This window comes from Microtus pennsylvanicus, chromosome 7 (genome assembly GCF_037038515.1).
Source record: "Microtus pennsylvanicus isolate mMicPen1 chromosome 7, mMicPen1.hap1, whole genome shotgun sequence".
NCBI classification, from domain to species: domain Eukaryota; kingdom Metazoa; phylum Chordata; class Mammalia; order Rodentia; family Cricetidae; genus Microtus; species Microtus pennsylvanicus.
In genome coordinates this window covers 111760064-111773074 of record NC_134585.1, presented here as the reverse complement: position 1 = coordinate 111773074, position 13011 = coordinate 111760064, and the positions used below count along the sequence as shown (strand labels likewise).

The window sequence follows — 13011 nt, the reverse complement described above, 5'->3', positions numbered from 1 at the left end:
TGAGGATATATACAAAACCCACTGTACTGGAAATTTTATATTGAGTATGACAAAAAATGTGCATACTATGGCAAACTACTGTGTGTCACGTCTGCCTGGCCTATAAGGTGAACAGGTTGGCTGTTTTACTCTCTGAACTTTAGGCAAGTTTTACCTATTAAAATACAAATGAAATATTACTAAAAAGACCTATGTAGCTATCACTCTGCTCAGAAATTTTTCTATTTAAAATAATCATATTTTTATTAACACTTACCTCAATGTTATTATTTAGATCCACATAAACTTGTCTTGTTTCTTCCCGTTCATATTCATCTGTAATTATCATTAAAAACTTCAAAATTAAATTTTAAAACATAACATCAACAAGATAATACTTATAATAGCTCAGAAAAACATTAAAACATTTATTTTTATTTTATTTTTTTTTTATTTTATTTATTTTTTTTATTTTTGGTTTTTCGAGAACAGGGTTTCTCTGTAGCTTTTTTGGTGCCTGTCCCGGAACTAGCTCTTGTAGACCAGGCTGGCCTCGAACTCCCAGAGATCCGCCTGCCTCTGCCTCCCGAGTGCTGGGATTAAAGGCGTGCGCCACCACTGCCCGGCTCATTAAAACATTTAAAATTCTTGTTTACAGCAGCATTGCTACAAATTATTGTACACTACAGTGTTACAAAAGCTCCACTACTAGATGGAATTTTTAAATTCTTCTATATTCTGATGGTATCAATGTCCTATGTGTACTCTAATATTGGCCTTAAATGGAGTCATAAAATGTATCACTATACTATGCCTACCCCACAACATTATTATTTCCTATTATGGACATAGATTTGAGTTTAATTCTTGATTCAATGAAATGGTACTTCCAGACATAAAAGGCTAGTCTTAAAATCACACTTGAAATGAATATTAACTGCAAACATATATACTTATTGATAATACCTTTCAAAAACAGAAAAATTAGCTACTACTTAAATAAAAAATGTCTGAGACACATAATTCAACAATACCAAATCAATTTGAAAAACTTAAAAGGCAATTTCTCCTTCTATTTCCACCATTAAATGAGTAATAAATTGATACATCCCATAAAATAAGAAAGATACCTACATTTATTTGTCTTTTCTGCAGATCTAGCACAGGTTTCCTTAAGCAGATTACACAAATGTCTTGTAGCATTATTCCTGGGGGGGGAAAAAAGGTTTTCCTAACTGTAATCTGGTCTCAAAGCAAAATAATACATGAACATTACAGACATATAGTTACAATTTTAGAGAAATTTTTAAAACATTGTATTTTGTATATACTGTATATCACATAGTAACATTTATATCAAGAAAAAAATAGAGACTACTATTGCCAAAATCATTTAATAACTTCTTCACTCTAAGTGACAACTGCTACCCAGTCTCTAGCAAGGTATTATTACTAACAATACCCTCTCAGAGAAAAGGTTCCAGATTTGTCTAGGATAAATAATGAGACAGGGTTAAACTTTTCATTTATTAATTACTCATAAATTGTTCTTGATGCCTAGTCCAAATTCTACTGCAGTACTACACTGTGCCTAAAAGCAACTTGGAAAAAGTTTGACTTACATGTTCTGATCACAGTCAATCACTGATCAGATCAGAAAGCCAAGCAAGAGCAAAGGCAGGAACTATGAAGCAATACTGATTATTGGCTTGCTCCTCATGATTTGCTCAGCCTGCTTTTTTTATACAGGCCCAAGCATCTGCCCAGAAGGGCACTGCCCATAGTGGCAAGGCCCTCCCACATCAATGATCAATGAGGAAAATGTACCACAGACTTTCCCACAGTCAAATATGATAGAGGTAATTCCTCTAACCTTCACAACCAAAAGTAAAGTAATTTTCTCAGCAGCTATCCATTGTGTGAATAAGATCTCTATTTGTATTAATTTACTAATATAAAGAACAATTTGGTTTAATCTTCCAACATACAGTTTTTGGTACAAATGAATTATTACACTGACAAAAAAAAGGCATTTGACAAGGAAAAGCAGTTCCAAATTGAACTTACTCTATTTTACAAGTGTTACGCCTAAGGCAACAGTGACACAGAAAGATGAACAATATGCAAATGTAGTCTTAGATAACAAATTTTAGGCACTTTTTTGATTCCAAGAAATTATTCCTCCTGACACCTGACATTTTACAGAATGAGAAGTTATTCATCATTAGCCAGCTTGCTAAATCTAAAAAAGGGAGAATGGGTATATTTCCTTTTTCCACAGCACTCATGCCATGACCTGATGTTTTGGTCCTGGGAACCTGAGGTCCTGTAAGGACACACAGACACATATACAGAAAAGCTAGCATCAGGTAGACTGTGCTCACTCTGATGGAGCAATACCAACTATGTAACAATTGAGTTTATTGTGTATAACAGGAGGAACTAGCTAGGAGGACTCAGAGAGAGAGCAGTCTCAGGTTTTGATCATCCAGGAGGAAGAGTTATAGTTATTAGTGTTTTAACACTGATCAATCATTCACAAACACTCTTATTTTCACACAGTCAATGTTTTCTTTCAGACCAGAGGAAGGCTTCACCCTGGGAAGGCTTTGCCACTCCCAAGAGTCTGAGGTTGTGCACATTTCAAACAATATACATTCACTCAGGATTTTATCCATTCACTCCACAACCACTTGGGGCTTTCTTGGCTCCCCACAAACTCAGGCAGAAATTATTGTTATGCTACATACACATAAAAACTATTTCAATAATAAATTTGGAAGTAAAATTATCAAATTAATACTTACTCCTTTATTAAATCTTTATTTTCTTGAATTTCTTCTTCTAATTTCAAGCTTACTTTTTCATTTTCAAACTAATTTACAAAATAGAAATAGTTACATTTCCCTTTTAAAAAAATCATTTAGTGTAATCATTAATCAGGTTTTCTTTACTAGCACTCTATATAAGTTCTGTAAGATTCTTTTCTTTCCACATAAAAGAAAATCTTCGAATTTTTCATAAAAATATGAGTTTCTTTAGAAGGTGGACTATTATGGAATATTAGTTTGGGATGTGTTAATTTGTTTATGCTGTGGCACATTTGTTTAATGATGCAAAACAAAGATTGCTACATTCTTTTATGTTGCATTTGTTTAACTCTGTGAAGCTGTGTTACTATGCCTGTCTAAAAAACCTAATTGGTCTAATAAAGACCTGAATGGCCAATAGCAAGGCAGGAGAAAGGATAGGCTGGGCTGGCGGGCAGAGAAAATAAAAAGACAAAAAGAGGGATCAGGAAGGAAAAGCAAGATAAGGAGGACTCCAGGGACCAGCCACCCAGCTATACAGCAAGTCATGGAATAAGAAGTAAAGGAAGTTATATAGAAATAGAGAAAGGTAGAAGCCCAGAGGCAAAAGATAGACAGGGTAATTTAAAAAAAGCTGTCAAGAAACAAGTAAAGCTAAAGCCAGGCATTCATAAGAAAAAATAGTAAAGTCTCTCTGCGTAAAGAATCAAAGAGTAAAAAATGACCAACTACAACAGAAGCATAAGTATCAGGAGTTCAGGGCCAGTTTCAATGTATACAGTGGATCTGAAGCCAGTCTGCGCTAAACAAAATTAAATGCTATGTCAAGAAAAAGGAAGGGGGGTTGGTGAGTTGGCCCAGTGGTTAAGTGTTCTGACTGTCCACCCACTGAGATGGTGGGACTGATCTAATGGGAGCTCACCAAGGCCAGCTGGACTGGGACTGATGGAGCATGTGATCAAACCGAACTCTCTGAATGTGGCTGACAATGAGGGCTGAATCAGAAGCCAAGGACAATGGCACTGAGTTTTGATTCTACTGCATGGACTGGCCTTGTGGGAACCTAGTCTGTTTGGATGCTCACCTTCCTAGACCTGGATGGAGGGGGGAGGACCTTGGACTTCCCACAGGGCAGGGAACCCTGACTGCTCTTAGGACTAGAGAGGGAGGGAGAGGGGAGAGGGGGAGGGAAATGGGAGAAGGGGAAGAGGTGGAAATTTTTAATAAATAAATAAATAAATGAAGTGTTCTGACTGCTCTTCTAGAGGACCTAGGTTCAATTCCTAGCACCCACATGGTAGCTCACAACTGTCTGTAACTCCAGGTCCAGGGGGTCTTACGTCAATGCATATAAAATAAAAGGTAAAAGTTTAAAAAAAAAAGAAGAAGAAGAAAAAGAGAAAAAGGAAGGGGAATACAAGATGTTGGTTTAACTAGTTAGGACACATGCCACCATACCTGGCAATCTAAGTTCAATCCTCAGAACCTACATGATACAGGAGGAAGACTAACTCCCACAAGTTGTCCTCTGACCTACACACAGACACACATTCACACTCTAATAAGTGTAAAAAGGGGAGGAAGGAACCTTTCACTCTCATCAGCTTAAATGTGCTGAATGACCAGTAAAAGCATTCAATAATATTTAGCACAATATTATCTCTAATAGCTTTTAAGTGTATTATCTGCTTCTACCTTGACCTTTTTTTCTCATTCTATGGCATATCAAAACTAAACAGTTTCAAAGTATTGTGTGTAAATACATTCTGATATATCACATCAAATTAACATCAATAATAGGACTTAAAATTTTAAACTCTTTGTATTAATGTCATTAAACTGGTTATTATCTAAAATAATTATTCCCTTAATCATCTTCATTATATTTTGTGGAATTAGTCCCATATTCATTCCTTTTTTTGGGGGGGGGGATTTTCGAGACAGGGTTTCTCTTTAGCTTTGGTGTCTGTCCTAGAACTAGCTCTGTAGACCAGGCTGGTCTCAAACTCACAGAGATCCGCCTGCCTCTGCCTCCCGAGTGCTGGGATTAAAGGCGTGTGCCACCATCGCCCAGCTTCCATATTGATTCCTAAAGCTGAACCGCAACTTTTATTAATGAAATTTCAAAGTCTTGTTCTCAAAATATCTGCCACATAAACAAAATAAACCCAGTTTGCTTTGAACAAATATTCTGTTTCCAACAATATTGTGCTAATATTTACTTGTGCCATATTTTTATCTTTTTCTTTTATTTTGCCTCAAATAATATTTACAATATTTATAATTCAAAACTTTATTATACCTGTAGTTCCTGAATGGCTTTTCGCTGGGCTTCAATTATCTTTCTATTTTCTTGCAATTTATTTTCTTTCTGCTTCAGTTCAGATTCTATGCTCACTTTCCACTTTTTGATCTTTTCAGCCTCTTTATACAGCTTTGAATATAGTCTGCTCATTGGCTCTGAATTCTACTTAAGTGAATTTACAAAAATTAATTAAGATTTTAATATAATCAACTACAATTACCTACCACAAATTCATATTAATGGCGACAAATTGTGTACTCAATTTTATACTCTAACAGGATTAGCTCTTTCATACTATCAAGACAGCATATGATACTTCACAAAATTACTGATTAAAATTAAAAAATGCTAAAGTTAAAAACAATTTAATCAATAAGAGAATTTGACTGGATAAAAGCTAAAATATATCACTCCAAAAGAAACATAAATGTTAACTGTCTTGAGATATTTGATTAGAGAAATAAAAAATTTAAGGAATTAGAAGTTAAGAGCACTGGCTGGGTTCAACTCCCAGCACCCACATGACAGCTCACAATTGTCTAAAATCCCAGTTCCAGGGGATCTGACATCCTCACACAGACAAATGTGCACATAAGATAAAAATAAATAAAGAGTATGACAAAAATAAAAAGTTATTTGATATGTAATTTTCAATGAGCCTAAAGCTTTATTTAGATTTCTTGCCTTTTTTATCCACATCATATTATAAATGCCAGAGGAATTTGGGTTTGTTTTTCATATAGGAGCTGGAGATCTAACTCAGGGCATCTCACATGCTAAGCAAATAACATAGCTCTACAATGGAGTTATCCTCAAGCTTTATTTAAAAAAATAAACTGAGGGGCTGGAGAGATGGCTCGGTGGTTAAGAGCACTGTCTGCTCTTTCAGAGGTCCTGAGTTCAATTCCCAGCAACCACATGGTGGCTCCAAACCATCTGTGATGAGATCTGGTGCCCTCTCCGGTGTGTGGGTATAAATGGAGGCAGAGGGTTGTGTGCATAATAAATAAATAAATCTTTAAAAAAAATAAAATAAAATGATATTTGCTTATTGATAACCTGTTATCAAAATACAAACTGAATTCAATTTTTATTATTCTATGACACTATGAAGCTTAGCAATAGACATACAGCACTTATCAGGCCATTTAATTTCCATAAATTTAGAATATATGCTGTAAGAATGATTTTATAACTCATATAAAAACTATGCTATATCCTACAAATAAATTTTTTAATACAACAAAGCATCCAGATAACAATTTCATTAAAAGATAATTTTTGTAAATGCTGGCCTTTTCACATATTACATCTGTCTCCACTCCTCTAGTCTTAACTTTTTTATTTAAAATTAAATTTCCCCAAAAGAACTGGTTTCTTTCATTCATGAAAATACAAAAGCTCACAGGACAGAAATCTCAAGGTCCAAATCAGGAGCAGAAGGAGAGAGAGCACGAGCAAGGAACTCAGGACCGCGAGGGGTGCACCCACACACTGAGACAATGGGGATGTTCTATTGGGAACTCACCAAGGCCAGCTGGCCTGGGTCTGAAAAAGCCTGGGATAAAACCGGACTCGCTGAACATAGCAGAAAATGAGGACTACTGAGAACTCAAGAACAATGGCAATGGGTTTCTGATCCTACTGCACGTACTGGCTTTGTGGGAGCCTAGGCAGTTTGGATGCTCACCTTACTAGACCTGGATGGAGGTGGGGGTTCCTTGGACTTCCCACAGGGCAGGGAACCCTGATTGTTCTTTGGGCTGACGAGGGAGGGGGACTTGATTGGGAGAGGGGGAGGGAATTGGGAGGCGGTGGTGGAGAAGAGACAGAAATCTTTAATAAATAAATAAATTTATAAAAATTAAAAAAATAAAAATGAAAAAAAAAAGAAAATACAAAAGTTTCGCACTTCAAATACTTTAAGAAGAAAAAAAATATCTGGAATGGGGATGCAGAGCAATTGCCTAAAATGTATGAGGCTGATTTAGTATCCAGAACCACCAAAAGAAAGACTTCAAAGGATATAGTTTAAAACATTAACCAAATATTAATACTTAAAAGGGTATATTCAAATGATAAATGAAATTCCAATAATAAGAAGGAAATATCTGACCTCAAAATCAGAGTCATTTGGTCCTTCCTGATAGTGGCAACTGCCAGAATTAGCAACCTAAAAGATTAATGTTTACTATAAGATTATATTTTTAGAGCTAATGACAGTTAAATACACAAGACCACATGACCAGTAAGTTGGCTCCATGAGTAATGGTACTGACCAATGATAACATGATTTGAGCCCTAGGCCTGCAAGTTGTTTTCTGATCCACACACATATTATATGCACACGCACACACAAATACATATACACATATAAATGTAATAAAAATTAAATGCACAACACTACTAATCCCACAAATAGCAATTTTTTTCTTCTTCAAATAATCTAACAGACTGTATGTACACACTTTCACTAACCTGTTCAAGTATTGGCAAAATGCTAAGTTTTTGTAAAGCAGGATCTGCAAAAAATAAAACTGGTATTAAATACAAGACAATGTTTTATATTATTTTACCTAGTTGAATGTCAAGGATACCAATGTAATACTTACACTGTATTTTCAATAACTGGCAATGTATGTAACAAAATGTTTCTAGGAAATTTTATATATTGTTTGTCCAAACCTACCTGTACTGATGTCTTCCCGATTTTTTGAAAGACTGGACATTGCAAATGAAACACCAAAATCACTTTCTGTACATTTGTTGACAGTCTAGAAATACAAAGAAGTATTCTGTTCAATACCACTTTGATACCTAGCAGTGTAACACACAAATAGACAGTATCCATATCTACTTAAAGAAACCACTGTAAACCGGGTGGTGGTGGCTCACACCTTTAATACCAACACACAGGAGGCAGAGGCAGGCGGATCTCTGTGAGTTTGAGGCCAGCCTTGTCTACAAGAGCTAGTTCCAGGACAGCTAGTACTGTTACACAGAGAAACCCTGTGTCAAAAAGAGAGAGACAGAGAAGCCACTTGTAATTATAAACCCTTTGATGTATAGTGTTTAAAAAATATCGAAGGCCGGGCGGTGGTAGCACACGCTTTTAATCCCAGGGGAGGCAGAGGCAGGTGGATCTCTGTGAGTTCGAGACCAGCCTGGTCTACAAGAACTAGTTCCAGGACAGGCTCCAAAACCACAGAGAAACCCTGTCTCGAAAAAAATCAAAAAAAAAATTGAATGTTTCTGCTATGCAAACAAAGCAAAATTTTAATTCTGTATTTCTCCTAGTAAGATGTACCTAAGCAATAAATTACATAATAAAAGCTTTGTAGATATTTTGCATTAGCATTTGCAATTTTAACAGTATATAGTTTCCTTTAATCTCTCTTCAATCAAATTGAGATTTATCTTCACTGAATCCAATTTTAATAATGTATCTGGGCTAGAGTGGATATTTTCTGCAGCATGTAAAATTAAAATATTAGCTGCATCATCCTCACTTCCATATTCCACTTGAGAAATTTAAATAATATAAGAAGCTGTTTCGGGCTGGAGAGATGGCTCAGAGGTTAGGAGCATTGCCTGCTCTTCCAAAGGTCCTGAGTTCAATTCCCAGCAACCACATGGTGGCTCACAGCCATCTGTAATGGGGTCTGGTGCCCTCTTCTGGCCTGCAGGCATACACACAGACAGAATATTGTATACATAATAAATAAATAAACATTAAAAAAAAAGAAGCTGTTTCACCTGAGAAATCTTTAGTGCTTTTCAATTAGAATTTTATTAATGAATTTCTCCTTACCCTATCTATCAGGAAGCTCATTCACAATATTACTACCCACATATAGTCATTTGTCCAAATGGTCTTAATTTTCCTTGGTAAAGTTCCTAATTCTCTTGTCATTTTTCCTTATAAATTGACTCAAATCCTGAGGGCCATTTTCATCAGTGGTACAGCTATTGGTTAAGTGTCCTGCTGCTATAAGCACACTGACAAAACACATTGGGACAAGGACACACAAAAGAAACAAAGTAGAAGGGAACTAGAAGGGGATTAGTGGGAGGGGTATAAATGAGGTTTATGGGAGATTCTTAAATACACTGTTCAATAACCCTCTGATACTCAACAGTGCTAATAATATACAAATACATTAGATATATGCATCTGTATCTGCTTAAAGCCACTCCGAGTATAAATCTTTTCATCTACAAGCAGTGTTTAAATTATACATATATAAAAGTGTCATAATGAAACCATCATTACCTACAATACGTTAATAAAACATTAAAAAAATAGCTTCAAACCATTTAGCCAGAAAGATAATTTAAATAAGCAAATCCTATTTTATGCAAAGTTGTACGGCAGCAATTCTCTTCGATTTTAAGTGTGCATGTGTGTATGCATGGATGCGCGTGTGCTTTAATGCCTGCAGAGGTGACATCAAGTCCCCTTAGGGTTGGACACGCTGGGAGCTGGGCTTGCTCTTGGCGCCCAGTCGAACCATCTCTGCAGCCCAGCAGGGATTCTTTGGCTGGGTCTGGTAGACAGCACCCAGGCCCGTCACCCCAGGGAGGTAAAGCTAGTCCCAATCCTTGGGTACAACTGCTGTTAGGACAACACACAAAGTGGGAAGCAGGCTTTCCTTATTAGCATTTCTTTATGGCGCATCTGCATCTGCGCAGACTTGCAGACGTGCCTGTGGGGGGGGGGGGGGGCGGAAACTGACTAGCGGGATCCGATCTCTCGGCCACGCGGGTTCGAGGGCTTGGCCGCACTGCCCCTCCCCCCCGTGCCCCACCCTCCCACCTCACCCCCCAGCGTCCCAAGCACCTTAGCTAACCGACCTTGAAGTAGGGGGAGTCTCCTGCCACCGTCTGCGGTTTCACAGCGGACACTTGACTGCTGCTCAGCAATGGCGGGACAAATAACGTGAAAGGCTTCTGTTTCTCCATGGCGTCTACTAGGCCTCGGCGGGGGCGGGGAAGAGGTCACGAGGCATGGTGAGGCTGCCGCCGAGTGAGCTAGGTCCCTCGGTGGGCGCCCCCGCAACCCCCCGCCTCCGTGTCGCCCCACCACCCCACGGCGCACGTGCCCGACAGTAGAAGCCCACCGGGGCCCCCCATGTACCCACCCAGGCCATCAAGCGACCTCAGGCCCAGCCGGGACACCCCGAGGCCCACCCCGCCGCCCTAGGCCTCGAAGCCCCCCGCGCCCCCCGCGCGGGCCCTGGCACGCGTGACGGAGCGGCGCGTGCGGCCCCCAGCCCAGGCAGCCCTCCACACCCTACCCTTCGCGGGCTCCGTGCCTCAAGCGACGGCTTCTCTATGAAAACATGGAATAGAGCCGCGAGCCTCGGCCTCAGAACCTCCTGGAAGCCGGGACGCAGGGCACGGGGAGCAGGGCGGCAAGGGAATGGACCGTTAACTATAACGGTTGGTTGGGCCCCGCAGCTGGCCAGGATCTCGCGCCCACATCTCGCGAGACTTCCCTTTCCAGGGGTCGGGTTCTAATTCTCCACCATTATGCATTCTGTGGATGGCTAGTGTTTTCAGAGAACACTGGGGAAGCTCTCCGGGTGCTAAAACAAACGAGCTGAGGCACTCACATCCGAAGCGTGCCAACAATCACATTGCCCTGTCATATCTTTTCTTTTTTTAAAGGATGTATTACTTTCTGGTTTGTGGGTAAGAACGGTTTATGCGCGTGGATGTATGTACGCATGTGCAGCACATGCGTGCAATGTCCTGGATGGCCATAAGAGAGCATAGGATCCCTTGGAACTGGAGTTACAGATGGTTGTTAGCTACCATGTGGGTGCTGGAAACCAATATGGGTCCTCTGCTAGAGCAGTAAGTACTCTCCAGGCCCATAAAGAGGAGGACACCGGAAGTGGTGCTAAAGATGGCTTGGGGAGTGGGTGGTATGTGCTTGTCACTGCTTCTGCCTTGGCTACAAGGTTGGTACCACTAACTAAGCACAAACTGGACAAAGCAATGGCGCTGTCTGCTAGGCTTGTGCAGCCAAGAAGTAGAATGCAGGTGTGTGAGGACTGAGTGGCAAAATTCAAGAACTGAGATTGAAGATAAAAAGGAGAGATGAGTTCGAGACCAGCCTGGTCTACAAGAGCTAGTTCCAGGACAGGCTCCAAAGCCACAGAGAAACCCTGTCTCAAAAAAAAAAAAAATAAGAGATGAAGGCTCAAAGCCAGGGATAGGAGGGGGGTGCATATTTTAGACTTTACAGAGGAGGCCCATGAGGAAATTTTGAGCAGCAAGGCTGGCAAGATCAGGTTGGGAAGAAAATTCATGGTATGAAGAATGCTTCAAGTTTATGGAGTGAAAGTTTTGATTGCTTGGAAAAGATGCACGGACGAATGCTCACAGGGGTCGTGGAGATGAGGAAGCACCTGGAAAACACATTTAGGAGACCAAAGCAGTGTGTTTTAACTTAAGTATAGGGAAGGGAAATCAAAGGGGCAGCCTTTGATAGCTCGATGTAGCATTATTACAGCTGAGACCCTACTCTCCCGAAGGAGAGACAAAGGTAGCCTTTCTCTTGGGCTGGCTCCATTTCATGCCAGCAGTTTTCCTCAGCAGATGCCTCACAGTCCAGGCATCTCCCACATGCTGGAGACTCCATTATAAGATAGGCTTCTCCTTCAGACTTCATACAATGGCCTTCTGGGGCCTTCCTTGCCAGTAATCAGACCCCACCACACATTGCCTGGCCTCCGTGGTCAGTGTGAACTTTCATGACCCCCCACTCTTGCATCTAGTCTGCCCACAAAGTCAGGACCGCTCTTCTGTTGCCATTGGAGACAGAGGCTGGCCCCTTGGACCACAACTCCAGCAGCCTCCATGTATCTTCAAGGCCAAATCTGGGGGAACACTGCTTTAGGAGATGTTTTCAGGCAGGGACTCCTGCAGAGAACCCCTTCAGATACATTCCTACCTAGCTCACGCTCTCCTTTCCAAATGAATCTGGGTTTTTTTGCAAGCTAGAGCCTTCAATAAATGAGTCATTGTTCCCAAGGCACCTCTCCTACTGTCCCGATGAGAAGCCAAAGGCTTCTCCTAAATTGCAGTAATATTTTTTTTTCGAGACAGGGTTTCTCCGTAGTTTTTTGGTTCCTGTCCTGGAACTAGCTCTGTAGACCAGGCTGGTCTCGAACTCACAGAGATCCGCCTGCCTCTGCCTCCCGAGTGCTGGGATTAAAGACGTGTGCTACCGGGCTATGGTGGCGCACGCCTTTAATCCCAGCACTCGGGAGGCAGAGGCAGGCGGATCTCTGTGAGTTTGAGGCCAGCCTGGTATACAAGAGCTAGTTCCAGGGCAGGCTCCAAAGCCACAGAGAAACCCTGTCTCAAAAAACCAAAATAAATAAAGACGTGTGCCACCACCTCCCGGCTATGGCAGTAATATTTTTAACAATTATACGCTCCCATCTGCAACTCTAAGTTTGATGAATATCCTTTTGTAATGATCTTTCTGTCTCTTTAAGAGACAAGCCACTCCCACTTCCTCCCCCATCCACTGCTTGCAGCCTGAGTCTCTTCCCTTTTCTGTCTCCCTGCAAGAGGCAGCTTCTGCCTCTCTCCACTTCCCCCACCTCTCTCTCTCTCTCTCTCTCTCTCTCTCTCTCTCTCTCTCTCTCTGTCTCTCTCTGCCTCTCTGCTCTTATCTCCTTTCCCCCCTCCATAACCCACTAAATAAATATCCAACCTCACTCTGCATGGTGTGCCTATCCGTCTGTCTTTTGCCCGCTGCCCAGGACCAGCCACCTTGGGAGACCTGCGGAGCGGTCTCATGTGCTGTCCCTGCCTGGGACTGACTGCTCTAGGGCCCGCTGCCTGCCCCCACTGAGGGACCTGTGGTGTGGTCTCATGCCCCGCTGCCTGCTGCAGCAA

At 40.7% G+C, this 13011-nt stretch overlaps 1 protein-coding gene across 1 annotated transcript in view; it reads right to left on the bottom strand.

Moving 5' to 3' along the window:
* Sycp1 (synaptonemal complex protein 1) overlaps positions 1-10056 on the bottom strand; it is an 85160-nt gene extending 75104 nt beyond the window's left edge. Inside the window, exons 1-8 of the mRNA XM_075979038.1 lie at positions 9949-10056; positions 7784-7868; positions 7573-7616; positions 7211-7267; positions 5092-5256; positions 2787-2854; positions 1114-1187; positions 257-315 (exon numbers count right to left, since the gene is read on the bottom strand). Of these exons, the coding sequence (XP_075835153.1) occupies positions 257-315; positions 1114-1187; positions 2787-2854; positions 5092-5256; positions 7211-7267; positions 7573-7616; positions 7784-7868; positions 9949-10056 (660 nt within the window). The remainder of the gene's footprint in view (positions 1-256; positions 316-1113; positions 1188-2786; positions 2855-5091; positions 5257-7210; positions 7268-7572; positions 7617-7783; positions 7869-9948) is intronic.
* Positions 10057-13011: the final 2955 nt, after the last annotated feature.